Source organism: Nestor notabilis, unplaced genomic scaffold (genome assembly GCF_000696875.1).
Source record: "Nestor notabilis isolate BGI_N333 unplaced genomic scaffold, ASM69687v1 scaffold21693, whole genome shotgun sequence".
Lineage (NCBI taxonomy): Eukaryota > Metazoa > Chordata > Aves > Psittaciformes > Psittacidae > Nestor > Nestor notabilis.
Genome location: NW_009923029.1, coordinates 47,122 through 74,696, shown reverse-complemented (window position 1 = coordinate 74,696; position 27,575 = coordinate 47,122). Strand labels below are relative to the sequence as shown.

Genomic DNA, 27,575 nt, shown 5'->3' with positions numbered 1-27,575 from the left:
AGGGTGGGTGGGTGGGTGGGTGACAGGGGAGAAGGCCCAGATCCCACCCGGACCCTCTCCCCATCACTCTTATCGACTACAGCACCTGGATGAGAACAGCCACCAAGTGCTGGCCGGCCATCCTGGAGACACATCTGGGGAAGTTCATGGCACTGTGAGTTTCCTTCACAATCCAGCCCAACCTGCGTGACCCTGGAGACGTGCATGTGCGTGGGGACAGCACTGAGGTGGCGGGAGCTGTGTGCGGGAGGCAAAGCATCACAGCCCAAAGCAGAGGCTGCGAGCTCGACTCTGCAACAAGCCCCTTTGCTGGAAAGGGAGCCACAGCACAGGCGAGAGCCCCCCAGCCAGGAGATGAGCATCTTTGTCTGCTGGCCTCTGTTTTTACCAGGCAGACAGCTCTTTGGGAACCCCTTCCCACCCTCCCATGGGCTCCAGGACATACAGGAGTGTGTGCAGATCCACGCACGTGGGGGTGAGCCTGCAGCAACAGGGTGGACTGTATTTGTGAATCCGCTTGAGACCAGCCAGTACTCACCTGAGCTGCATCTTTTACATGCTTTAAAGTTGACTGTCCAAGCCACAAGAATGACCCTTACTGACCTTGTACAATACAATGTTTTTTAACCCTTTAGGTACCATAGACTTTGCATAAGTTTCGTTCACTTCATATACTGTAAGGAAGGGGGAAGGGAAGGAGAGCAGAGCTAATGGGTTGGAGAAACATCCTTTCTTAGGAAGGAACAGAGGGTAAGAAAGCCCCGTTGTTCCTCTACGCCTGCACATGCAGCCTCACAGCACCCACCCTGCCACCCCTGTCTGTCGATGCATGCTTTGCACTCTGACATTTCCCAGTAGGAGAGTTGCCAAGGAGCTCTGGGAAGGTCATGGCTAGTCAGAAAGGGCAAACCTGCTTCCTCCAGCCAGGAGATTCTGTTAGTTTTACAATCTACGTCTCTGGTACTTGAAGAGTTAAAACCCAGCTACTTCAAGAAGAAAAAGATACTTTACCTTTAGTTTAATGGATTTTACTTGGGTTATGATGCTCACCCTGACAGAGGGAGGTGGAGGGGGGTGTGCAGAGAGGTGTGCAATGCAGGGAGGGCTGCGGCATGCAGGCACATGCAGCTCGGCTCGGAGGGGCAGGCTGCAGGAGGACAGAGGAGGCTTTGCTGCTGCAGAGACAAGATGCCATCGTGGTGTGAAACCGCCCAGCAAGAGACAGACAGAGCAGGGAGCTGGTGTCACCGGGCTGCGCGAGCATGCAGGCAGGCAAGCAGACAGCAGAAGAGAAGAGAAAGAAGAGCCAAGGAGCAGGCCAAGGAGGAGCTGAACGGAAAAGGAGCTGCAGAGGAAGACACAAAAGCCTGTCCCGAGCCAGAAGGTCTGTGAGCCGAAGGATGTCGCCCGGACCTGGGAGAATTGACTCGTTCCTCCAACAGCCAGCCAGGAAAACATGTTTCACTGAGTTCCAGGACACTGACAGCTCCCAGCTCATGTTCTTGAGAGCCTTCAATTAATGGAACTATCCCTATGAAAGCTGAGCTCAAAGAAAGAAACCCGGCCTCGACCTGGGCATGCGCCAAGTCAGGAAAAGCCCCAAAGCCTTTTCCTTTCCCAGATCCTCTTCTCTTCACCCTTCAGGGAAAAATCTGCAGTGTCACTAAGGCCTATTGCCATCACTCCCACCCCCCTCTTCCAGCCTGTTTTTATCAACCCAGAAAGCACAAATCCCAAACCCTCTTTTTCCTCCCATCTCCCATGAATCTCAAGGAGGAAAACCCCTTGGAAAACAGAAGCAGAGCGTTTGACACTTATTTTTCAGGTTCTTTCAGTTCATTTTCCCCCACCCCACAGTGATGCTCCCTCTGAAAAGTACCACACTGGGCTCAGAACCAGCAGATTTGCAGCAGAGTCAGGAAAGGATTTTCTTTCAATACAAAGAGTAAGGAGAAAGATTAAAAAAAAAAAAAGAAAAGGGGAGGGGGATATTTGAAGGAGAAGAGAAAACAAAATCTCTTTGCACGGATTGGAGGCCTGAGAAAGCACCGGTAAGGAATTGTGTCTATGCAGAAACAGACTCCCCTTTCCTCCCACTCCTGGGGGGAGAGAAAGAGGAGAGAGACACGGGGAGAGAAGGACAGACAGCAGGACGTGACAGCTAAACCAGAAAGATGCTGCTCCCCCTTGTTAAGGACTCTGAGAGATGGGGGCAGGCGCCCGCTCTCCTCACACTGGTGACCAGAGCCATTTCTGAGTTAGTTCTGCTCCCGGCTACTCCAAACTGCAGCGGAGTGATTTAGTAGAGATGAGAGGAGACAGAAAACACAAAGAACAGCTGCCACAGCCACTCATGCAGTGAAAAAAACACCTCATTTAAAAGCAAAGATCTGTGAAAAGCCCAGGTTGAAATATTGCCATCCAGGGTTATTGTCCCCAGGGCAACAGCGAAGGGAGACAATCCATTAAACTAAAACCAGCACGTTTTGGTTGCATACACTCCATCCTGGTGTCACTAAGAGCCGCTCCCCTCCAAGCCTCCACATGACTCCTCTTCCCCGCTCTGCCAGAGCCCAAATGGGACCATTCCCAGCACTTGCTGGGCCATTCCAGGCTTGCTGCCTTCCTCCCTGTGGCTACGAAGTCACTCATGGGAAAGAGCATGAGGACCACTTTCCCAAAGGCTGTTAAAAATGTTGGAGTTGTGATTAACCACCTTCCCTTCTCCTCTTCCTCCCGATTCCCCCACCGTCTCCCTGCTCCTTTGCTTGTGCCCCCGTTCCAGCCAGCCTGCTGCTGGTGGAGGGACATGCAAGCTGCTGCGTGATGCTGGGTGACGTCCTCCCTGAGCATGCTCAGCACCACGGGCCAGCGCAGCCCATCGACGAGCTCCTCACTGCTCCCACCCCTCCAAGTGGATGGTGCTACCTGGCCTCCCATCACCCTCGAAACGCATGCACCAGCTCCGCTCCTCCTCCACATCTCTGGCTCAGCAAAGGGAGAAGGTCCCCAAGGTGCCACCTCCCTGCAGAGGGAGCCCAGACGTGTGAACCGCCGCCGCACCGCGAACGTCCGCCCCACAGCTCCGTACCCCTGTGCCCACCATCAATGGCTCCCTGACTGTCTTCCCCTCAGAGAAGGGTGGGAAAAGGAGAGACACCTACTAGACTGCAAGGTGCGCTCTCTGACCTCCGGGGTGAAGGCCCCCAGGCCCAGAGCCGAGCGGGCGGCCAGCCGGAAGACATACTCAGTGTTGGGCTTCAGGGCTTCCACAGTGAAGGAGGTCGTTGGCTCGAAGTTCTTCTGCACCTGAGGTGGGCGAGGGGGAAGAGAAAAATAAAACCAAACAAAAAGGGAGCAGGAGACACCGGCCCCGTGGGCCCCCCAACCCTTCGCACTGCTCCTCTCCAGACTCACCTCCCTGCCGTGGTCTCCTTCCTTATAGAGGAGCTCGTACTTCACTATGATCTCCTGGCGGGGAGGGCTCCACGACAACACGATGCTCGTTTCTGTCTTGGCTTCTGCTCGGAAGTTCATCGGCTGCCCAGGAACTGACACAGCGAAGGAGGTGACAAGGCAGAGGAGGCAAGACAGGAGAAACCACATTAACTAAGGAGAAGATTCCTACCCTGTGTTCCTCAAAGCCTGTGTGTGAATTGCAGGTCGGCAGCAAAATGCCACACTGAAGAGGGGGGGGCAGGCCCTTCCTTTAAAGCAGTGGAGGGTTAAGGCCCACTGCAGGACTTGAGCTTGTCCAGAGCTGCTGGAGATGGAAGAGTCCTATTGGATCACATCCCTCTTCCCTGGCAGTGCAGAATACAGCTTTCCCCATTAATCCCAGTATTAAAAGGTTCTAGAGGTGGGAAGCCCATTGAGGACACAGGGTTTCCTCAGCAGAACCCCACACCACCAGCAGAGCACCCAAAAGCATGCTGGGTGGCAACTCATGACAAAACATCTTTTCTTCTCAGCTCAACACATCTGCTGTGACAATTCAGGCTCTGTTTTGCTTCCCTTTATTAGAAAAGGCATAAAGGGGTTCCCCACTCATCTCTGAGAAGGTAGTTTCTGGGTAGAAGAAACGTTAGGAAGACACAGGCTCTACCACTGCCTGGGCAGCGAGTGTTCTTAGGTCTATTAAAGACATTTGGAAACTGGAAGCAGTAAGATGCATCCCTGAAACACAGCACAACAGAAATGGATTCTCTTGGCAGAACTGCTTTCCCCACCCATTTAACCAACAACCAGGTCAGAAACCATGCACCAGGCTCTCTGGATGCAGCTACTGGACTCAGCTTCCTCCCAGGAGGTTACTTCTGGCTTAGCAAAATCGAATCAAGAAAGAAAGAGCAGCTGTAGTGACACAGCAGCCACGGCTGGACAATGCCATGTACACCACCGCTCCCTCCCGCAGCCCTCTGCATCCCAGCTTCGTGACCCAGGTGCTCACCTCCTTGCTGTGTCTTCACCTGGATGGGGTCGGAAAGAGGCCCATCTCCCACGGAGGTGAAGGCCAGGACCCGCACTGTGTAGGTTTCATCCTCAAGCAGGCTGCCAACTGTGGTCAGGAGGCTGTCGTCCACGTTGTGCTTCTGCCAGTTGCTGACGGGTTGATCAGGCTCCATGGTGTAATACACGCGATAGCCACGGATCTGCCCGTTGGGCTCCACCGGTTCTTCCCACTGGATGATCATGGTGGTGCTGCTCAGCATTCGCCCCTGCACGTTACGGGGGGCACTGGCAGGAGCTTGTTCCCCAGTGCGAGTGACCACGGACTCGCTGGGAGGCCCCTGCCCGATACTGTTGACTGCAGAGACCCAGATCTCGTACTCAGAGTTGGGGCTGAGCCCCCCAATACTGTAGCGCGTGGTGGTGATGTCTTCTTTGATCTGATATGGTCCATCCTGGCTTTTAGACTTGTACTCAATGACATAGTAGGACACGGGGTCTGGGTTTCCAGAGTCCCAGGTGATGGTGATACTTGTTGCTGTTGTCTCTGTCACCACTGGCGTCCCAGGAGCCTTGGGGAGCGCTGAGAATCAGGAAGAACAGACATTTAAATAAACCCCACATAAGCTGAAATGGTGCCTAATTGGGCTGGTTATGGCTGTAGGAGCCAGAGGCACAGCACCAATCCCAGCGCGGCAGCTCAGTAAAGTGCTGCTGAAATATTATGAACCTAGTTATCCACTCTATTATCCTTCTTAAACTGCTCCATCAAAAGGGAAGTGTTCAGCTAAACATCTGGAATCATTAGCACAGGCTTCAGCTGCAGATCCGCCAGCTCACGTGGCACCAAGGAAAAGCAGTTTTCCCAGAGCTCCTTCCGAGCACGGAATCGGCTCTTACGGCCCGACCGCGGAATCGGCTCCTCCGACAGGCGCTGGCACTGCTGATGCTCCAGGCTGAGCGTGCGGGCAGCGGGAGGGTGAGGACTGTGCTCTCCAGCACCAAAGTACTCAGAGTGCTCCCTCTGAAGCCACAAGCATGTGGTAACACTCATCTTCCCTGTCCCTCATCCAGAGCACCACCTTTGGCTTTGTCTGTGTAAGGAACTTAAGGCCAGGTTGGATGGGGCTTGGAGCAACCTGCCCTAGTGGAAGGTGGCCCTGCCCGTGGCAGGGGGTTGGAGCTGGAGGAGCTTTAAGGTCCCTTCCAACCCAAACCATTCCATGATTCTGTGACTGAGCTTGCTGGAGATCGCACACACAATGTCAGACGCTGTTAGCAGGAAGCTTTACGTGTTTTACTACACGTTTTAGACCCTTTCCAACCTCATCTTCTCTAGACTTGAGCATCTCTAAAGCTCTAATTTCTCCTTTCATCTTCTGCCTGGCAAAGATTGCGGATGCTTACATGCAGGACCAGGAGGGGGAACAGAATAGGAATAAAATGACAAAAGGCAGAAGGCACCAGCAGGGCAAGATTCCTCATCTGAAGAGATAGAACAGAAGCAGAAGCAATGTATCTTACACAGCAGCTTCTTGAATTGATAGGATAAGACACAGAAAAAGGAGAAGGAAGAAAATACTCAGGAAAATAAAGAGCACCTCAGCCCAGCCCCAGGCATCCTTCTGCTAGCACGTGAGCCCACTCCCTGTGCAAAAGCTCAGGAAGTGTCACGTCAAGATTCACTTGTCCCTACTTATGTCTACCGTCAGACCTTCCTTAGTCTGATGCACTGACACAACAGGATTGTTTCTCTTCATCCCTCCCCTTCTCCAAAGTATTTCTCCTCCTCTCCCCCACCCACCCACATCCTTTCCCACCCCCTTTTCTCCCCAGATCCCTCGTGAGCAATGCCATCACTCAGAGCAGACACCAGCTCAGACAAAGAGCTCTACACTCACCCAACCACAGGGGCATCCTGCTTGGGTTTTAATACTCCCCTGCTGAGGACAGAATAGATTGAAGATTGCACCCGTGCTCCTCTTGGGAATTGCTAGCTGGAAGCTGGGGTTATTCCCCCTCTTGCTGAGGCAACAGCGGCCACTAAGACGTTGGAACTAGGCTCTACTGCAAGGGTACACGTGCCAGAGATGCGCAGAGCCTTGGCCGAACCTCTAACCTTGGAAGAGGACTGCATGCGGGTTTCAAGCCATCCAAGGCTCCTTGCAAAGTGCCCAGCCAGCCTCACAGCCCAGGACAGAAACAAGCATGCAGGGCTTTGAGTCCCACTTCTCTTCATAACAAACAGCCCTGTTGTCCTAAAGCGAGGAAAGATCTCAAGCTACCAGCTTCCCCTTCACTGTGGGTTTCTTTGTGCGTGGGGTCCCCAAAGACACATGCACAGATCCCAGCACATGGTACTTGTGCAAAAGGTTGTCTTCCTGCTCATGCTCACATACCTATGCAGGTACATACGGGCTTGTAACAACACGGGCCTACATACATGCAGTCAGGCACCCACATGCCCATCCAGCCACGTTGCTCCTTCTCCCATGCACACACACACTCATGCACGACCACCTTTTACATGCTCAACTGCGTCCCCACACTCCTCAGATGCAGCTCAGAAGGCAAAGACACAAGCAGAAACAGGTATCGCAGTCAGACAGGGGCAGTCGCACTCATGCGCCGTGAAGGCTGACAGGCATGACCGAGCTCATCTACAGATGCTCACATGCATGAACACAAGCCGTGCCCACGTTTGCTTTGCACACATGCTCTGGTACAGCCGTGCCCCCCACGTGTGCTTTGCACACCTCTACACGCGTGCAGCAGCCCCCATGCAGGCGGGGAACCCACGCACTCGCTCACGCAGGCGTGCTCACACTCCCTTACATTTCACCGTGATCTGAGCAACGGCTTCTATGACTCCCAGACTGGACATGGCCACACACGTGTAGTTGGCTGAGTCCTTGACATCCGTGAGCTCCAAGACATTACGGCCCACGGGCATGTCATCTTCAGGCGTGAGGTCCTCGGCCCCCTGCATCCACTTGACGTATGGCATGGGCGAACCCACGGCCACGCAGGTGATGTTGACGTTGCCCCCGGGCATGATTTCGTGGCTGACGGGTAAGATGGAGAAGCGAGGGGCCACCCGGCGAACTGCGGATGAGACGCACAGAGGTAACAAAAAAACAAAAGGAAAAAAGCAAAGCAAAACGAAAAACAAAAGAAAGAAAAGGGAAAAAAAAAAAAGAAAAAAAGAAGAAAGAAAGAAAAGAAAAGAAGGGAGGAAAAAGAAAAAAGAGCAAAAGATAATTTAAATATAGATGGGGTTTGTCATCGTTTCTTTTCTTCCTTCATTCAAAACAAAACGAAAAGAACAAATAAATGAAAAAACCAAAAACCAAAAGCCAACGAAATGAAACTTCAAATAAATTCTTACTTCACAAACAATATATAGAATAGAGACATAAAAGCGATATTTCATAGCAACAGGGTTCCATTGATCAAGATTAGACCCATCACAGCACAGATAAATACACAAAAATTTATTAGCAATTTCTCATCTTTACTGGCAAGAGCTGGCTTGGCGAGCGATGAGAATCTCCTCCAGAGCGCTGGGGCCCCCAGCTCCCCGCTCCGCGCCCCAGGAAACCTGCTCCTCCCCTTCTCCAGTGGAGTCCGACTCCCAATCACCTTCTCCTACATCAAAAAGGAACAGCAGCTCCACCACCACGGCCTGGAGTGGTCCAGGTGCCTGCTCCCATCTCCAGAGAGGGGCCCCCTCCCAGCGGCCGCTCTGCCCGAGGGATGCTGCAGAGGTGGGGTGGTGGCGAGGAGAAGGTTGGGATGGAGATGGAAACTTCTCAAGGTTTTTTTGCCTTGTTGGACTCAAAGAATTCAACAAAGAGAGAAGTGTCACATCCCCGAACGCCAGAGAGGCACCACTTGGAACGGAAAGAGGCAAAAATGTTTAAAAGGGAGGAGAGGGAGTCCTCGGAGCGGGACAGAATTTAGTTGGTGTCTGCGTGTGAGAACCGCCCAGGGGGAGCAGTCCCCCTGGAGCGAGAGGGAGTTGGAAAAGATGAGAAACTCTAATGAAATTTTTGTGGTTTTCGGGTATAGAAACCCTAACGAAGCCTCTTTAAGATCTGACACGGTTCCATCGATAGATGCAGCTCTCAGAGTCACAAACATCATGCAAAATAGGTAAAAAAGAGAGAGAGAAAAAGAGAGAAAGAGAAAGAGAAAGAGAAAGAGAGAGGAAAATGCAGAGAAATATCATTTCTGGGCGGCTAGCAAATGCCCACATGGATACTGAAAGTGAGCGACAGAGAAAGGAAGGAAGACCAGGAGAAGGAGAACAAGGAGGGGAAGGGAGAAAGAAGAGAGAGAAAGAGAGGGAGGGGAGGGGGAAACCCACTTTAATGCTGCATACTTTTTCTAGCTGATGTGACCCAATGTGGTGGCTCACATTGTCACATCTCAGCCCTGGCGGAATAATAAATAGAATAGAATTAATAAGAAAAACAAGGTAATGAAACTTTAACGTTGAGAAAACAGTGACATGTTCTGTGCATCTCCTTAGCAGAGAGGTGGATGCAGCTTCCAGACCTTACACAGTAAGAACATGGACGCAAAGGGGAGGCTGCGGTTTCCGTGGCTCCATTTTCTGAACTAACTGGGCTGGCTGAGGTGGGGGCTCTTCCTTAGGGATAAAAGCAGGGGAATGTGCAAAAGAGGCCCTAGGGAGGGAGCTGAGGGTAAGGACCCACCCTGCAAGCAAAGACAAAAGGCTACAGACCCCGAGAAGATGCAGGCACAGCAGCAGGGAGCGGGATTCCTCCAGCTTCACAGAGCCATGCAGTGAACTCCCCTCAGGCACGGGGAGCAAGGGGGCAGGACAGTGGGAGAACTGGGGGATGGAGGTATCTGTCCCTGCTGTCCTATTCCCAGGTAACCTCTCTGAAGAAATCAGTGGCAACTGCATCCATGCAAAAGCAATGCAAAGGACACCAGAGCTTAGCTTGCCATTGCTCTTCCCAAGTCCTAGTGCCTTCAGATGTCCCCTGGAACTGATGTCTTGGGCTTTTCTAGTGTTTATCTTCCAGCACACTTCTCTGGCTGCTAGTCAACATTATGGATCTTCTCAGCTGGAAAGGGCGCTGCCAGGAGAGGTAGTGGCTGTTTTCCATGTAGTGGGGCTCTGTTGAACAAAAGCCAGCTACAGCCCCCATCTCCTCCTGCAAGCTGACAAGGAGATGTCTTCATTGAAGGTGTGCTCTTCACATTGGGCTATTGGATCCTTTTCTGCATGGTTACCAGTACCCAGGAACCAGTACTGAGAGGCAAGAGAAGACTTCCAGATTTGTGGCATTAGGAGCTCAGAGATGTCAAAGGAGAATTCCTGCATGCATGGATTTGCCAAGAGAACGGATAGCATGCCCTCACCTCCAGTGTGGCTGGGGAAAGGACTGGAACGGGGAGGGAAGGACTGCAAACTCACCTGGACACTAACACTAGAAGATGACTTTCTGCTTAGACAAAGGTGTAAGGAGAGTGCCAGGGTATTTGCACCACCTCAGGCACTAGCAGTGGCTCAAGAGACCAGGCAGTATGATCCTTTCTCCCTCCTGTTGTGCTGCAAGGGAAGACTTTTAGCCCTAGACATGAGGGCACGTCCCTACTGCTTACTCCATCCTTCTGTCCACTGCCTGCTTCAGGAGGTACCACACTTCAGAAAATGGAGCCATGCGAAGACCACGCCGGTCACAATCTGAGACAAGATGAAGAGAACTTGAAAAGGAACAAGTGGGGTCAACATGCAGACAGATCTGGGGAGGGGGGGGGATGACTCTTCTGAGGAGGGGCTGGTATGTCACCTTCTGGAGAGGGGAGGCAAGGTGGGAAGAGGTGAGGAGAAATGGGGAGACATACGCCGGACAAGATCCGGCCAGCAAACAGCACCAACAGCAAACAACGGCAGGTGGGATGCAGACACTGAGTTGTCATGGAAACGCAACAAGACAATTAATTCAAACCGAGGCTAATTACAGAGAAATCAAAACCGAACTGAAAGAGAAAGGAAACCAAAGAGAAAAATAAGAAGAAAAAGGAAGAACGAACCAGAATTTAAGAACTGAAAAGCATCATTTGATGTATGGTGGAGTGCTGAGAATCGGAGTCTGAAGGGAACAGAGCGCTGCTGCCTGCCTGCCTCTGGGCAGAGATGGAAGAGATCCACTCACACAACACAAGCTCGGGGCTGGGGCTGTGCAGAGCATGGTCACAGCACTGCCAGGCAGCTCTGCCCACCCTCCCTGCAGCAGCCCGGGTTTTAACAGCATTTATCACACTTAACTAAGGGGAAGCAACATCTGGATGCCACCAGGCCAAGCTGATGTGCGTTCTGTGAGAAGGAAGGGTTTAGATTAGGGTTAGTGCTAACCAAGACCCAAAGAGGTCGTAGCACTTCTGCTGTGCATCCTGGTTTAAAAAGAGCTACACACTTGTATGTGCACAAATATACAAACATCCACACACCAGTCTAGGATGTGAAAATAACTCCACCATTAAATGCTGGAGACCTCAGAGAGTCCCTGGATACATCCCTGCTATGGCTCAGGGCTGTGACAACTGAATTTAGTTTAACAGGCAATACTTGGAGGGCTCATCCCTGGGTACCAGGAGCCATCCTGCTGCTGTTTGTTTTAATTGCTGTACCACTCAGATTTGGTGGTTGACATGAGGTTTGTCCAGCTGAGAATTTCTGGGGCAGCGTTTAGGTCAGGGCCGAGGAGGAGGAGTGGTGGTGGGAAGAAAGTGCAGCTAGAGCTTGAGTCAAGGACAATTTCAGCTCTCGGTCCAGCTGGGTTTCACGCAGAGCAGCCGAAAGACTGAAATTTTACATGGAAAAAACCATGGTGAAGAGATTCCTTCCATTTTGCTATCCAACACTTTCAAAGGACTGGAAAGAAAAGAATGACTGCCCTCTTTGGAAAGGAAAAGTTGGGATGAGACACTCAGGGCTCTACTACAGACACTTATCTAAGACTTTTTACCAATTTCTGGTTTCGAGAAGCACCTTCCCTGAGTTTCAGGGATGTTTGATTTCCATGACAGCTTTGTCAGACCTGTTTTACGAAGCCAACCTTGCATGCGTACACGTATGTGCATGCTCCATGTGCATGTGCAACATCTCCCGACAGACACACACAAGCAGGCACACACAAACACACAGTTCCAATGGCCAAAAAACTCCCAGGAGCTTTTTTCAAACAAGGATACAGCTTGTTATTGGTAGAACCAGATTTGAGAACTGGAGCTGGACATTTGTGACACAAGTCAAGTTAATTCGATGCAGAGAAGCCATTTCTGAGGCATAGAAAGATTTAAGTGCAGTTAGTTATGAGTCTGTTTAATATTCTCTGTTAGATAAGCATTTCACCTAGGCAAATCTGCACCCCAAATTCTGCTTAACATAAATTTCATTAGAAATGGAACAGTTCCATAACTTCAGAGCCTTGTAAAGCCAATTGGTTTTGCTGCTGTTCACGGGTGCAGGGAGGTTTAACCCAGTTTGTGTTCTGTGAGTGGCTTTTTTGGTGCATTCTTCTTTCCAACGAGAAGGTACCAATCAACACCGCTGAGGTTCCCCACCACCACCACTCAGTTAAAAACAGAGCTGGGGTCCACAAGGTGAGAGATGTTTTGGAAAGGGACAGATTTACATAGAGACACTGGGAGATCCAGGGTTGACTTTTGCAACACCAGAATCCATCCTTAAAATGTGTTCCCAGGAAGCTGCTAGTGAGAGAAATCTGAGGACCAGCCAAGCAGTTTGTGCTGAGGAAACCCACCAGTTCCACTTTTTATGCCCCTTCCAGATTAGCTCAAGGAGAAAAATGTTGGAGGAGGAGCGAGGTGGGGAAGGGAGAACGTACTGGACAAGAACCCGTCACTTCAAACCCCGATTCACATTAAACCAACTCAAAGAGAAACATATTCTGTAATCTTCAAGAAGAAAATTAATCGGAAAAGGAAACCAAAGAAAGTGAAGTGACTGGTTGAAAGCACCAAACAAAACCAAATGGTATTAAACATTTTGACACTCAGCAAGCTGCTGCTCCAAATGAGGTGAGAAGGCGGACATTATTGGCCATTTTGGGGAGACAGGAGTCATTCCGTCTTGCTCCAAAATGAGGAGGGGGTAGGGGAAAGGGTGCCAAAATAATGTGCAGCCTCTACATTATTAGTGAAGCTTAGATTACACCTGTCCTCCCCTCCCAAAAGGTGGTCCCTGCCCCTGTGCTGTCCATGCAGCCGCCTCTGCCTCTCCCTCTCCCATTCCAATTGCAAGTTCATTCCGCTGGGGCGAGACGCTGTTCGGGTTTGGATTTCCGACCTCCGTCCCTCCAGAGGACGAGATATTTCCCTGCTCAGGCCCATCTCCTTCCTCATTTCCTTCACAGTAAATAGAAGTAAGTAAGTAAATAGGTAGATAAATAAAGAATGAGACCAAGGCTTGGATTCGGTCTGGAGGAAATCCATTACCTTCCCAATCATTGTTACTTTTCCAGTTAAAGCACATTAGTTGAGTGACCGGCTTGGCTGAACATCTCTGGTCTTTTGCAATTCTTTTGTTTTTCTGCTGCTTTTTATAGGATTGAATAGAAAATAATCTGATCCCAATTGTGTTTGGTTTTCTTTTTTTTTCCCCCAAGCAGCTCTGTAACATTAAACACACACTTCACTGGTTTATTTTTGTTGTTTGAATTTGACAAGGTGTAATCTAATTTTTTCCCCTAAAACAAAGAGAACAGCGATGCAAAAGGTGTAAGAGACACAGGCAGGCAGAGATTTCAAGATCAGTACAGCACAGTGTTCCTGCAAAGTGCCCTCTATACAGAGAGATTCATATATATACATATATATATGTACAGTTTTGATTTGGTTTTGGGGGGTGGCTTTTTGTATCCATTCCCACTTCCTGATACCCTTGAGAAATCCTTCTGCAGAAACACAGCAAAGTTGCTTGTTTTGCTTTGATTGGACTAGAATTTCAGAGCTGAGGACAGCCCAAACACGGACAGGGGGCTCCCCCAGCCATGGAAGTGCTAACATCACATTTAAAAGCCATCATAGACCTCTCCCTCCCTAAACTCCAGTGCCTGGCAAACAGCACTACAGGGGCAGCTCTACAAAGCAGCAGTGGTTCTGCCTCCCTCCTTTTCCATTAAAGAGTTTAGCAATGCTAGGCTAAAAAGGTATTAAAATGGTACATTTTAAAACACCAATGAGGGTTTTGACCTTGTGGCTATTTGTTAAGTCTATAGTGCAAGTGAAATGATTTCCTTCTGACCTCAAAATGGCATTGGAAGCGAAAAGCTGAGCACCCATCCACTTGTCTACTGGGGGACGGGCTGAGCACCAGCAGCTCTGGTTTGATGCTCAAATAATACATGAGCCAAACTTAACCCAGGAGCAGGCGACAGGCTACATTATTTGTGGAATTAGTCACATTTTAATACATTTTGAAGCTTTCTTTCCAGAGGCCCTAAGCACACTATTTGTACATTTTCTATGGGTTTCATTTTAATGGATTTCAACTAATTTGGCTATTATGTGTTTAGCCCTGGCCTGTTTTTATCTTTGCTTCTCTCAATGAGTCGAGGTTTTCTAGAGAGCCTTGAAAAATGAAGTGTTCTCAGCAGGACCTGGGCTGCAGAACCTGCTTCTGGGTGACTCAGCACTGTACTCCTGCAGCAGAAGAGGCAAGGGCTGAGCAGGCACAGCAAGGGCCCTGCGCTGCTCTAAATGCCTGCAGAACCATTTCCAACTGCCTGAGCTTGAAAAGAGCAGAGCAACAAGAAGCTCGAGTGGAGGGGGAAAAGGATTATCCCTGCAGCACCACAACTGCTGCCTTTTGTAACTCCTGACAGGGCATCCCTGCATGGAAGAGGGGGAAAGTTTTAATTCTGGTCAATTGAACCATTACAATTTGTCCTGTACCAAGAGCAGAGAGGTTGCTCTGCACGCTCAGAGGCTGCTAAAGCCCAGCTCCATTCATCCTTCCTTTCCCTTTGTAAGGTGGAAGGGCACAGAGACACTCAAGTCCGTACACCAGGCTCTATCTAGAGCTAAGCAGCTGGCTATTTGCATCAAAGCAGAGCAATGGAGGTGGAAGTCCGAAGCTTTCCAAAGAAAGGGGAGAGCTACAAAGTGCTTGGTTTCAAGGGTACAAACCAGCTGTGGGCATAGATCCCGGACAGCAGGTACATGGGGCAAAGCCTGGACCCTGCACACGTTGACTCACTGATGGCTGTAGAAAAACACCACCAGGTACAAGTGAGTCAACCTGGTTTTATCCACCAAAGTGCAGTGAATGTCTTAGCCCTTTGGGGCAAGATTCAAAGCCTCTCAGAAACGGCAGAACCGTGTCCCTTCCATCTGAGCTGAAAGGCCATGCAGCTCCCTGCATGGAAGCTATTCACAGCCATTCCCATTCTCATTAGCTCTGAAACTGCCAGGCTCCCAAACCAGCCTCCTCTGTGCTAGGTACATCCCTGCACTGTGCAAGGAGAGGCATGAAGCGCTCAACCATCACCACAGGCATCTCCTGACACACAGGACCTGGAATCTGTCCTTTTCTGCAATCACTATGGGCCAGTTTGACAGTATTTGTGTCCCTGGGGATACAGAGAAGCATCCAATGGCTTTTGAAAGCCAGGTACAGCTCCCATTGAAATCAGCATCCCCATCTTCAGGTGTGCTGACTTCCTGGACAACTGGCACACACTAGAACCTTTCGGATACCCTGGACTGGTGGCAGAATTCATCTCACCTACTTCTGCTCTGCTTTTGTGGGTCTCCATGAAGACACTTCTGCATTTGAGCTTGGCAATTCCCTGTTGGCAAGATTGTTTGTTATTCTGGAGGATGGCATGATCGGATCGGTAATAACATACAAGGCAAACCCTCAACCAAGAATTTCAAGACCATGCCCATAACTTCTAGCAAACCAGATGAGCTCTTTTAGCCAGGTATCAAGTCTCTATTTCCCTGCCCAGTGTCATTCCAGCCTATCAGGACTACATCCAATTTAGCTTTAGTTTAGTGTTGTTGATATTACTATTATTTTATTGGCTTTTAAGGAAGACTTTCATGTTAAAACCTTCTCAGATCACAGAGATTCTAGCAGCAGCAGTGCAATTTGGACACGGTAGAAATACTTCAGAAAAGAGAAAATAAACAAATAAAAACCAATGGTGTATAAATCCCTTTTTAATTGCACCTAAAGCCTGAAACTCAAACTCCTATTCATGAAGGAAAATCCTGTAATTAGTAGTGATTATCACCTTTTAGTCCTAGGCAGGAGGGAGGTGGGATGGGAACACCTCATTTCAAATACTATGCTTTCTCTCTTGCTCTTTTTAAATAGAACAAGCCTTTTTTTCTTCTTTTTTTTTGGTTTTTGTGTTTTTTTCTTTTTCTTTAAATAGAGCATAGGGCTGGAGGGTGTCTTTTGGCTCTCGTTGGCATCAAAGTTAGAATAGCCACAACTGGCCGCTTCAGAAAGACATTGTCATCAGTGCAGCATTTCGGAGTGGTACCCTTGATTCTATGGGGAGAGGGGGAGAGACTTGAAAGGAAGAGGGGAGAATACCAGCACTGAGGGTCCGGGCACTGAAATCTCAGCATTTTAAGAAAAAGAGAAGGACAGACAGAGAGAAAGAGAGAGATAGAGAAAGAGAGAGACAGATACTGTGTCAATACTGCACTGGATTTCTCAAAAATCACACAGCTTTAATACCTGTACACTAGGAAAGCCACTCCTTGGGTAGGTTATTGAGTAGTGAGGACTGACGGGCAGAAGGAACTGCATAAACTGGGAAAGGAAGGGCATTCAATTCTGCAAAGGGCAAGAGCACCAAGCACCAATGGTACAACTAACACAGTGCAAAAAACCCGCCTGTTTCCTAGCCCATGTGGCTCACCCCCTCAGGAGGCACACATAGGAGGCAACAGAAGCTGACTGGGGATGAATAGGGAGATGAGAAGAGGGAAAAGAGGCATTTTCAGCTAGAATGTAACTTGTCAGCTTTGTTGTTGCTGTTTACAACAGAGATGCAGCTGCCAGATGCGTCCCAGCAGCCTCCTTCAGTCTACCACTGCTGCAGTTCTCTTTCCCCACTCCTTCAGAAAGGAGGGTTCTACTGCCTCTGGACCAGGCTGGTTTTCAACGTGCCTGTACAGCCAGGTAATAAAGGTTAAATGATGGGAAGGAAAAGGGTAAATGGAGAGAGGCAGAGCCAGGAGACCCAGCTATCCTTCTGCAGGTGGCTGGTTGCCCTTCCCTCCCAACACTGCAAGGATGAGGCATCATCTTCCTTCCTACATGCTCTGATGATGGGACACGGCTCTGCCCGCAGACAGGGCTCTCCAGGCACCCACGGGTGCTAAGGAAAGGTGACTGTGATGCAGTAACCCAGCAGGAAGCTGTGCCTCTACCCATCCCGGGCTGACAGCAGCTCAGCTCCCGCACGGTGCCTCAGGTATCAGTAGAGGGAAGTGGCTGGTTACCAGTGAGCGAGTTCTGCATCGCTGGGGAAGCCCTTGGGAGCAGGGATCAGGGTTTCTCTCTGTGTGCAGGATGTGGAACAAGGGCCACACCGCCCCGAAATATGTAAGTAATAACGGGACCCAGGCTCTGCTCTAACTCTTGGATCGACAGCCTGGCTTCTTACCATCTTTTCCACTTCCCAGATCCCTCCCTCCCCCCAAAACAAAGGCTTGTCCCAAATAGCAGGGCTTCCATGGACAGGCGTTAGAGCTGTGTGACTCCTTTCCTCCTGGAGGGATTGAGGAGTTCAGTTACCACCGGGTGGGCAGGAACACTGGCTTCTCACAATGCGTTTGGAATCAACTACAGCACAGCATAACCAATCCAAACAGAAACAGGAAATCAAAAGAGAAAGCAAAAAACCCAACGGAACGAAACCAATTGAGAAAGTAAAAGAGTAAATCCACTTTAAAGGAACCAGAACTGGAAAAGAAAAAAAACCCAAAACGATACATTATTTATAGAGAGAAAAAAAGAATTCAGAATTAATTGAAAAAGTGGCATGCAAAGAAGATTGTTACATTCTCCTATCATGCATCAGGCCCAATGTCCAAACGGCAAGGTAACCATGACGACAAAAAGGTGCAAGAACTCAGCAACATTACCAAAGGATGCATAGAGAGGCCCACAATGCAACTCAACTCATCTCCGCGAGACCCGGGAACGGCGGGTCTCGCTCATCTTAAAGATTTCTTGTTTTTTCTCTTTCTTTTTTTTTTTTTTTTTAATATTTTTAGTTTTTTTTTTTTTTTTTTTTTTTTTTTTTTTTTTAATAGTTTTAGGTTTTTTTTTTTTTTTTTTTTTTTTTTAGTTTTTTTTTTCTCTTAAGAATGTAAAAATGTGGGTAAAGAAAGTAAAAAAGAAAAAAACCACACCAACCTTCTCGTAGCTCTGAGGGATGTTAAGGGGGTTTGATGCGGAACACAATGACATGAGGAGAAGAGAAAAATAGGGGAAACACAGAGAGAGTAAAAAAAGGCCTTCTCAAGGCTGTCAGCTGCAAATTGATTGATTTTTTTTTTTCTCTTAACCAAAATAAAAAGAAAGGAAAAAAAAAAGGAAGATAGTAACGACCCTCTTCCCTGCCTTCCTGACCTTCCCCCTCCCATCCAGCTAGGTACCTTTTAAGAACAACCAAACTCTGTACAGGCGAGGCTGTGAGCAATCCTGGAGCAGGACCAGCACCCCGCAGAGGTGCCAACCCCAGAAAGGAATTCTCACATCCTCAAGTGCATCTGCTCTTTAGAGAAGGGGGAGAGGAACCTGCCCCGGGCAGAGAAGCCCCAACTCAAAGGAGGTCCCAAGTTGGCCACCGCTCCCCTGGCCCGTGCTCCCACCAGCCCCGCGCCCGGCCCTGCTTCTGCTACCTCCACAATGGGACTGAATAAGGAAAAAAAACCAGAAATAATTAGAAGAAGAAAAGAAAAGCAAACCAAAAACCAAAAACATTTCCTTGCAATGTTCAAACTTACAACTCCTATCCCAGGTGTTCTATAGAGACAAGCATGTTATGGGAGAAACAAGTCAATTGGAAACACAAGAGTGTTCAGGACTCTTTTAAAACAAAGAGGAAAAAAAAACGGGAAGGAAAATGTGCATGAACTTTCCCCTCCCACCAAAGCAAATCCATTTCAGAGATTTGTTACCTTTCCACGGGATTAACACACAAGAAACAAGGAATTAAACAGCATGAGAAACACCCAAACCACAGGCCGAGCTCGCTTACACGGTGGTTTCTGCACTCTCTCGGCCGGTTAATGCTGGCTTTGTTTGTCAGGCAGCCTCAGGAACACACAGGCTAACTTGGATAGAAAGAGGGCTATCCACCTGGAGCCAACTCTCAGCCAGGTGTGGAGACAAGCAACACCACGGTTACAACCTTTGTCTCCCGGGTAGTTTCCGAGTGGCCAGAAAGGTAGAGGAAATTTAGACACAAAAGTGAAAAATCCCCACTTTTTTTTCCTGCTTCTTGTTGGGGTTTTGTTGGGTTTTGTCTTTCAAAAAAGATCCCAAACCATTCCAGCTAAGCTGTCTGCAAAGGGTTTAGCCCTGACTTAGCATCCGATCCAGATTGACGTTCCCAACAGCAGAATTTTGGGGCCCAGGCGAGAGGGCAAATTCCAAATGCAATTTTCCAGCTGGCCACAAAAGGCTATTTTAAAACTGGAGCTTGGAAACGTTCAATTATGAAAAGCCTTCTCTCCATGTGCATGTGATTTAGTGAGCGTGAGACACGAGAGAGAGAGAAAGAGAGAGAGAAAGGAGTGCACACAGGAGCATGGCTCTGCATGGGACCGCAGAGTTAACGTGAGTGTAGGTGGGAGGCGCTTCCTCTGCCGATGGGATGGAATGGGAACAGTTTGCTGGGATGTAACTTTCCTTTTTAACTCCCAATGGTAGTTTTTTCTTTTTGTATTGTTAAAAAGAGGGAGAAGGACCAGCCCTGCTCTCTCATTACCATAAGGGTTTTGCTGTGGAAAGATATTAAACCAAATCTACACACAAAATAGTACAGATCAGAGAGATTAAAATAAACCAACAAAGGAAGCAGAAAGCTCTCGCCCCACTGGGTGTGAGAACATTGAGGGGGCATCAAGCAGCAGCCTGTCCCCCTGCTGTCTGTTCCCAAGCTACATGGGTGAAGGGATCTGGCACTGTGGCAGAGCTGTCTGCTGGCCCTCTCCAGCTCTCTGGGAGTCTGTGCCCAAGGCCAGCATTTGTGCCCAAGGAACCAGTGACAAGTTACTGCCGGCAAAGGGAAAACCAGCTGGGACTTAGGCAAGAAGTGAGAATGCACCCTCCTGTGGCAATCTGGTGAGACCAGGGGCACTGAGAGCTCAGTGGAGGGGGCTGAGAGGGTCCTCCCCTCCTCTCACACCCACACCAGTAGAACTGAAACCTTCCCACTTCCAGAGAGCAGGGATCGTTTGGGACAGAGGGGACTGTGGCCTCTTTGCAGCCAAACCTGTTCATTGCCCTCTGGGCTCTGCAGGCTGATGCTGGCAGACTCTTGGGCACACTGTTTTGGGTCACATTTGGCGTCGCTGCAGGTGACACAGCCTTGAATTGCTGCTCTGCAGCTCTGGGGTGGTAGCTGGAGCCACCCGCCACGGGGAGGAAGAAGTCGGGGTGCACCAGGACGCCCCTGAGCGCAGCGGCACGCTGCAAGGATCCCCCCCAGCGCTGCCCCTGCCTCCGGGACAGGATGGAACCAAGCAGCTGGGGACACAGGAAGGGGTGGGGAGGGAGGTATTTGGCAGTGCGTGAGCCGATGCGCTCCCTACCTCTCACGTAAAGGTTAGCAGGGGAGGAGTAGCGCACTCCAGCGCTGTTGCTGGCCACGCATTCGTACTTCCCCTGGTCTGTCTCCTCGCTGCTCTCAATCTGGAGGCCACCTGGGAGGAGAGAAGAAGACCGCAGCAAAGACACGATCATCACCTTTTGCTTCGGGCTTGAAGAGAGAGCAATAGCATCAGTGTTTTGCTTTTGTCCTCCCCTTTGGGCTAACACCTGGGATGCTGTCTGCAGTTCCTGAGCTCTGGAAGCACCGAGCCCTCTGCCAACATCAGCTACTGTCTGTGCTCAGTGTTACAGCTGGACACACACCCAGCAGGAGGAGAAAACTTCATCCCCATCCCCCTCCACCCCCAAGTGTTACCCTCCATAACGAAATGATCAGCAAAAGAACCAACTTTTGCGGCTTCTGCAATGCAGGCATTCTGCACCAGAACTCATGGAATCAACTCCAATAATCCATATTACCAGGATCCCCAGAAATCCCTCAGAAGGCAGCTGACTTTCCCTTGCTTGGTTTGAAGCAGTGACTGTAAAAGCTTTTGTCACCCCTGCCTAGGATCCCTGGAGTATTTTTATCTCTGCTACCTTTGTTTTGTGCCTAAATATCCGCTTCACAGGAAGCCTACAGGAGAGAAGAGTCCATGTGAAAAGCACCTTACTATTAGTGAATATTCCCAAGGGAAAACCCTGTAAATACTGCATTGGAACTTCAAAATTGCCTGGACGAAAGGATTAAGGTTTTTTCTTAAACCTGTACATTACTGCAGCCTACAAGACTATACCCAGAGCCCCCACTAAACACTCCTGTCAGCAAACATGTAGAGATAGGCAGCATGTAACTACATGGAAGAAAATTGCCTCATTTACCTCAGAAGGCTTCATCCCTGCAAAACTCCAGTTAAAATACATACTATATAAATAATTCAACAGGCTATCAAATGTTTTATGTATTAGGAGTACATGATTATACTACAGATATGGACAGAGCTCGTATGTAGTAAGACTCTTAAACTTCCATCTCTGGAAAAAATACCCCCTAAATATGAAAACCAAACAATTCCAGCTCGGTGTAATCTTACTGATAAAATCTTAAGTGAGGGAAGTGCAAATGGTCTCATTGTTGGTTACAGACACAGCCTCTTCAGGAAGGAAAACCCAGTGTGTTCACATGAGGAGGATGTGGAGCTCACGTTCCTCTCTGTGTGCATGGGTGACAAAGGATGCTGTGTGGGAAGATGTGATGTGTGAGAGGGTTTGTGACAGGGACGGGGGGTGACAGTGCCAGCATGCACTGTGCCTCGTAGCTCCCAAAGGCAGAGCAGAGAGAATTAAAACCCAACGCAACCCCACCCAAGCCACTAAAGCAAATGGAATTCGTTTCAGCAGACTCCGTGGCTATTTCAGCACAAGAGGAGTTAGAGACCAAATAGGCCGAAGCTTCCCACCGAGACACCAGCTGAGCACATTTCATACTGAATTACAGCTCCAGCATGCTCTGTCATTGGAAGCTGCACTGTGGTGGAGAGCTGGCCAGAGAGTTCTTCTGGAAACTTCTGTTCATTTGGACAAACTGGGGGCTGCTTCCACTGCTTCCAAATTGTGTGTGCAGCCCATGAGCATCCCCTGTCTGAGAGCACCAAGGGGAGATGAAGCTACTTTGTAGAGCAGGAGCTGCAGGGGAACAAGAACTCACCCCTTTCATCTTTACTGCTGCAGCTTTGCTGGTGAATGCAGTGGTTGCAGTGATACTGTAGAGAGGTCAGTGAGTTTTCAGCACTTGTCAGGAGCCAATAGAGACGACGTGTGAAAAAGGAAATCCCACCACCTACAGCACCTCCTTTTGCTTTTACCAGCAGAGAACTACGGACTTTGGAATTTGCCAGTGCAGATAAACCCAAAGCATGTCTTCCAAGGGGCGCACACCCAATTCCTTCTGACTTTCTGTGACCGCTTGAGGGCTAGTATCTTTTTAGCTCCATTAAAGAGACAATGCAGAAGCTACTTACCATGGGTATCTTTCCCAGGGAAACCTAGGGGTAGGAGAGTGGGGAGGAAGGGGAAAGAAGGCTCTGAAGCCAAACAAATGAGTACACGGAGATGGTAAGTGCTGAAGATCTGACTGAGCAAAGGACTGGGAAACCTCCACCACCATCAGTGGCTCGGGAGCACTTTGCACCAACCAAGAGAAGGTCCTAAGTATTTCCCAAGCTTTGATAGCATTTAATGTTCAAGATAAACTTCAGTCCTTCACAGTCCTGGAGAGATTAGCTCTTAAAACTCTGCCATAAATCTGAGGCAGCACAGCCTGAGATGTTATTAGAATAACAGTATCAGTATTACCAAGTGCACCCAGCAAACAAAAGAGGACATTATAACCATATATAAAATAAAGACAGGTATAATAAAGACCCAGAGGTGAAGCAGGACAAGAAAACATAACAACAACAACAACAAGAATCTGTACTGAGCACAGGTCAATGAAGCAGGAACTGAGTGGAGAGAAGTGTTTGGAGAGTGGGTGAGTGAGTGAGCTGGGGTGTCTTACCTCGGATCGGTGTACCTTCTGCAAAGGAAACAAAGAGAGTGAGTGAAAAGACTGTCAAACCCCAACCACTGGCACTGCCCGTGGGAAAAGGACCTGAGTCAAGGAAGACAGTTCCCAGTAGGAAACTTCCTGTTCTACCTCATCTGAAATTATGGGGACAGACTGAAGAGGGCTCGGGGTATTTCACAGAGCCTCCATGGCACTTGGCTTGAAAACTCTTAAGCCTGGTTCCATTTTGGTGCTAAGAATGCAAAGAAAATCTCCAAGCTCTCAGTTAACATCACTGTTTGCTACTTGCAGAACATATGATGAACCTGCATTTACCTTCACCACTCCTAGAGAAAAGGGTTGGCATTATGGCCGTGTTAGCCCAGACAGGGAAAGGGATATCCAGGGACCTTGCATCATGTTAAGAATTGCAGGTTTGATCCCACCTTTGCTAACAAATTCCCAGTTCCAGACTTGAGTTACTGGCACAGATGTGTGAGGAATGCAATGCTTGTCCTTATCAGGACCTTCGGTTCTCCTTCAGTGGTTCCTCACAGACACTGAAGCCAGATGCTCTGCTCTGAAGAAGGCCACGTTACTCCAGTGAAAGGGCTGCTTCATGCAACTGCTCAGGAAGCCTCCCTAGAGCCAGTGGAGGAGGGGGTTGTGTGCAGGGAGAAGAGTCCTGCTACACTTTTGACTGCATCTCCCCTGGGTTATTATTCAACCCCCCTCCAGTTATGTCTCCTGCTTAGGCAGGTCTCAGAGATGAGAGGAAGTGACACCGTGGCTGGTGAACCAGCCCCAGGCAATGGTAAAATCACTGTCCCCCAGTCTGAGCTCCTGAGGTTGCAACCATCTTCCTTTGAAAACCCGGCAGGTCCTTTTGCTCACAGTGGCATTGAAACTTGTCACACAGCTTATCAAAGACGGGGTTGGTTTTTACCCCAATCCTGAGAACAGGGCAGATCCCGCAATTCCAAGTATTGCCTCTTATAAAGGAGCAATGCAGAAGCTTCTCTGCACTGGTGACAGTGCTGTTGCTCTGCAGCACCTCCCAGCAGGGCACATTGCATGGTAGATACCAGCCTTATGCTGGTCTCTCCTCTGCCCCAGCGAGGTACAGCAGCTTTATTACCCCGCTTTACAGATGGGGAAACCGAGGCAGAGGTGAAGCAACTTGCCGAAGGTCACAGAGGGAAGTCTGGCAGAGGCAAGAACAGGAGTGAAAGCCTCCTGAATGCCAATCTTCTGCCTTAACCACCAGAAAACCCCTTCCCTCCTTATCCTTCAGCCCTGCTCATCCTTCTTGGGCTGCGGTTCAATCCTCCATTTTCAGGATAGAAGGTAAAAAGATGTAGATGCTGATTAGAGTTCACCTTTATTTTTCAAAGGAGGTGAGGGAAGAGAGGTATTACAGTGTTAGGATATTAGATTCTAGTTATACTCAGCTTCTAGTTAAGAGGTTAGGTTATTTGCTAGAGAAAAGTTAGCATCTAGTTAGGGTTAGGAACTAGCTAAGGTTAATAAAGCAGGCTGGTTAGCTGTCAGGACAAAGGTTGGAAAGGCAGCGCTTGGAAGAGGTGTGGGGAGCGTGTACTTGGGCAGATCTCCAGACAGGAGATGGCAGGAAGGTTTTAAAAAGCAAGACAGAGAGAGAGAGAAAGCAGCAAAGGGTTATAGTTCAACTCAGTCGAAATACAAACAGCCTCAGATACATCCTTCTGTCTCAGAACCGGAGTGAAAATCTGCCATCTGTGGCACAAACCTGGAACAAGGCTATTGGGAGGTGGGTAGAGGAGGGGAGGAGACCCCAACGTCACCCATTGCTATAAAGCTTCTTTGGCCTTGGCTAAGCCTGGCAATTTCCTGCAAAGGTTCACTCTAATTGACAGGAGAAACACGCTGGAAGTTCGAGCTGTGTAAGCACAGACACAACAGCAGGCGTTGCCTTCTCGTGTCGCTGTAGATTAGTTATCCCCTGTTCCCTCCAAGCATCAGCGATGCTCCTGGAAATAGGTTGGCAGCAGCTCTTGGAGACAGTGCTCTTGGAGAGCCAGGGAAGCCAAGCAATGCCACCTTGGTCCTTCCAGTTCTAACTCTGGCACACAGGACACGGAGGTGAGGAGCAAACCATGTTTTGCAAGATGCCCCACACCAGGGATGGAGGGGACACAGTCTGAACCCGAATGAGATCGAGTCACTTGCAAGGAAAGAAGAGCAGTTTGAATGGTGGCAGAGACACAGATGGTAGATTTTCACTGTTGGAGTTTCACATCTAACCAGCTTCATATTCAATACAGGGGCAGCAGAATGGTGCTAGAAGAGGATATGAAATAGATTCATCACTCTGAAGAACACTGGCAGGTCCTGTAAGATTTGATACAGCGTCGTGGTGGTGGAGGGGAGGCACCTGTGTTCAGTAGCTGCCTGCCTGGTGTCCCAAACAGTGCAGGAGCAAATGCATGAGGATACCACTGGCCAGAGCAGAAAAACTAAAGCAGGAGGAACTCGCACTGGATGCTGCCTTCCTGAGTGAAAAGCTTTGGGATGTCACATGCAAATATTCATATTGCCTTCCACAGCCTCCCGGGAGCCAGAGATGTGCCTATTTAGGGCAAATCTGGAGGCTGTATGAACCCAGATGGCCAACAGAGCATTCAGCAGCAAAAGGCAGCTTAAAGGACTCTCCTCTGGATTCTAAAGGACCGAGATGGTGCCAGGTAGAATACCACGTGCAGGTGTTCCCTGCTGCCACAGAGGATGGGATCTGCTCCTCCACCAGCCTTGCCTCTGACTTCCCCCACATCAAGCTGCCTATGGATTCTCCAAGCCTTGAAAACAGGGAGAGGAGGACAGTCACCATTGCCATGGTAATGACAGAAAACACATCCCCACCTTCTGTCAGGCCATGTGTGAGCACATGTGTGTGCTGTGCTCCTCTCCCCAGGCCTGCAGGGAGCTTTCTATGCCAAACAAGCGAGCAATCATCCAGGGTCTTGTGCAGTTTTACAGTGCTGGATCCTGGCTGGCAGCTGCAACTGCCACATCTCCAATAACAAAAGGGGCCTTGGCACCCAGAGGAAACGTGACGTGAGTTCTGCAGGAGGCTCCAGCTCCTCAAGGGATGGAGATGATCGGACACACACATACATGATGCTGCTTTTCCCTTGCACGGCCCTTTCCCATAGCTGATGACCTGTGATTTACAGCTTCAATTTGAACATGCTGCCCCCCAACTCTCCCTTCTGAGAACACCAATAACCCTGTTAGATGTGAAACTCCAAGACCTCCTGCAGGTGTGAACACAATTATCACAGTTCCGGGGTACAAGCTATTGTGTAGTTGGGGAATTCCAGGACAACTGTTGCTAACATACCAAAAGACATCTATCCAATGTTAGGAGGTTCATATTTAGCTGTTATCTCTTTATACACATATATTAATTAGGATGATTATTATTCTTTCTGTAGCCTGCAATACCCCTGCAGAAATTCATTAAGAGGGCAGAATATCCTTACTGAAAGAGTTAGTACAAGAAATGCATAGCATGCCTCTCAAGAAGCTGTTACAAAGGAATTAGTTTAGGGCAAGGGTTACAAATCTGCACATCAGCAGGTTTGGGGGGTTTTGGTTTGATTTTTTTGGTTTTTAATTGAACAAACTTACCAAAAGTCTCTGAATGTTAAAAAAAGTGAGGGGGGAAAAAAGGAAAGAGAAGTTTGTTATAGGCAGTTATTTAGAGAACAAAACACACACACAAGACAAAAGGTTTCTGTGTTCCTCCGATGGAGAAGGTGGCTGGAAGCTGCCTCCCTTATCCCCCCTAGGTGGCACGGCTGAGCAAAGGACATTGGGCTTCTGCTCCACATGCCCTGAGACTGCTTGCACCGGGTTAAGCAAAACATCCAACTCCCTTCCACCACCAAGACCACTTAAACAACCTGGGTCTCTAAAGCTGAGATGTTCATGTCTGTCTAAGGGAAGACAGAGGTTCCTCCCATCCTCCTCTGACTGACAATTCCGCTTCTCATTCAGTTAAACCCCTCAAGTATGAAAAGATTTCCAATTGCTTGGAAAGTTTATCTGGAAATGAGAAGAAATACTGGATGGAGAAAAGCCACCATGGTCAATGACACAGCAACTGTTGCTCCATTATACTGAGGACCCAGTAACACAAATGGGTCCCCAGGATGATGTGAATATAATGACCATGGTCTCGGAGGTCCATTGAAATTGCCAGCATAACATTCAGTGCTCTGTGTATCCATTTCACTTGTACCTTTTAATGAGCTCATTTGCATGTTTGCCACTAACTCATATACTGATATCAAGTCAGTTCTTAACACCCTCCATCATAAAGCAGCATAAGTGCTATCCCAATGGCTTCATCTCCAGGCAGGAGCAGGGTGACTGTCCCCTCCTGTCTCAGCCTGTCCCAGTCTCCATCAGGGAGCAAGGCAGAGACAACACAGTCGCTGGCTTCTGTGCTAAATCTGTTAGCACAAAGTGCAGTGATGAAGTTGTGATTTAGTACCAGGGTCACTCCTCCTCCCTGCACTCCTACTGTTAATCCCCAAAAGGCTGGGCTGGAATCATACTGATGACCCGTAGGTGAAAGACGCTGCAGCTTATTAGCAGTGTCCTGAAGCATCCAATGCCCTAATGTGTGCTAGTGCCACACTTCTGGAGGCAAAGTTTGTTTTCTGGAAAGATAAATGTATTAAA

At 49.0% G+C, this 27,575-nt stretch overlaps 1 protein-coding gene across 1 annotated transcript in view; it reads right to left on the bottom strand.

Moving 5' to 3' along the window:
- Window positions 1-3,164: 3,164 nt before the first annotated feature.
- Window positions 3,165-27,575, bottom strand: part of LOC104403669 (receptor-type tyrosine-protein phosphatase S-like) — a gene marked incomplete at its 3' end in the record, with an annotated part of 54,781 nt that continues 30,370 nt past the window's right edge. The window contains exons 5-9 of the mRNA XM_010011900.1: window positions 20,302-20,412; window positions 7,285-7,554; window positions 4,451-5,032; window positions 3,418-3,551; window positions 3,165-3,309 (exon numbers count right to left, since the gene is read on the bottom strand). Of these exons, the coding sequence (XP_010010202.1) occupies window positions 3,165-3,309; window positions 3,418-3,551; window positions 4,451-5,032; window positions 7,285-7,554; window positions 20,302-20,412 (1,242 nt within the window). The remainder of the gene's footprint in view (window positions 3,310-3,417; window positions 3,552-4,450; window positions 5,033-7,284; window positions 7,555-20,301; window positions 20,413-27,575) is intronic.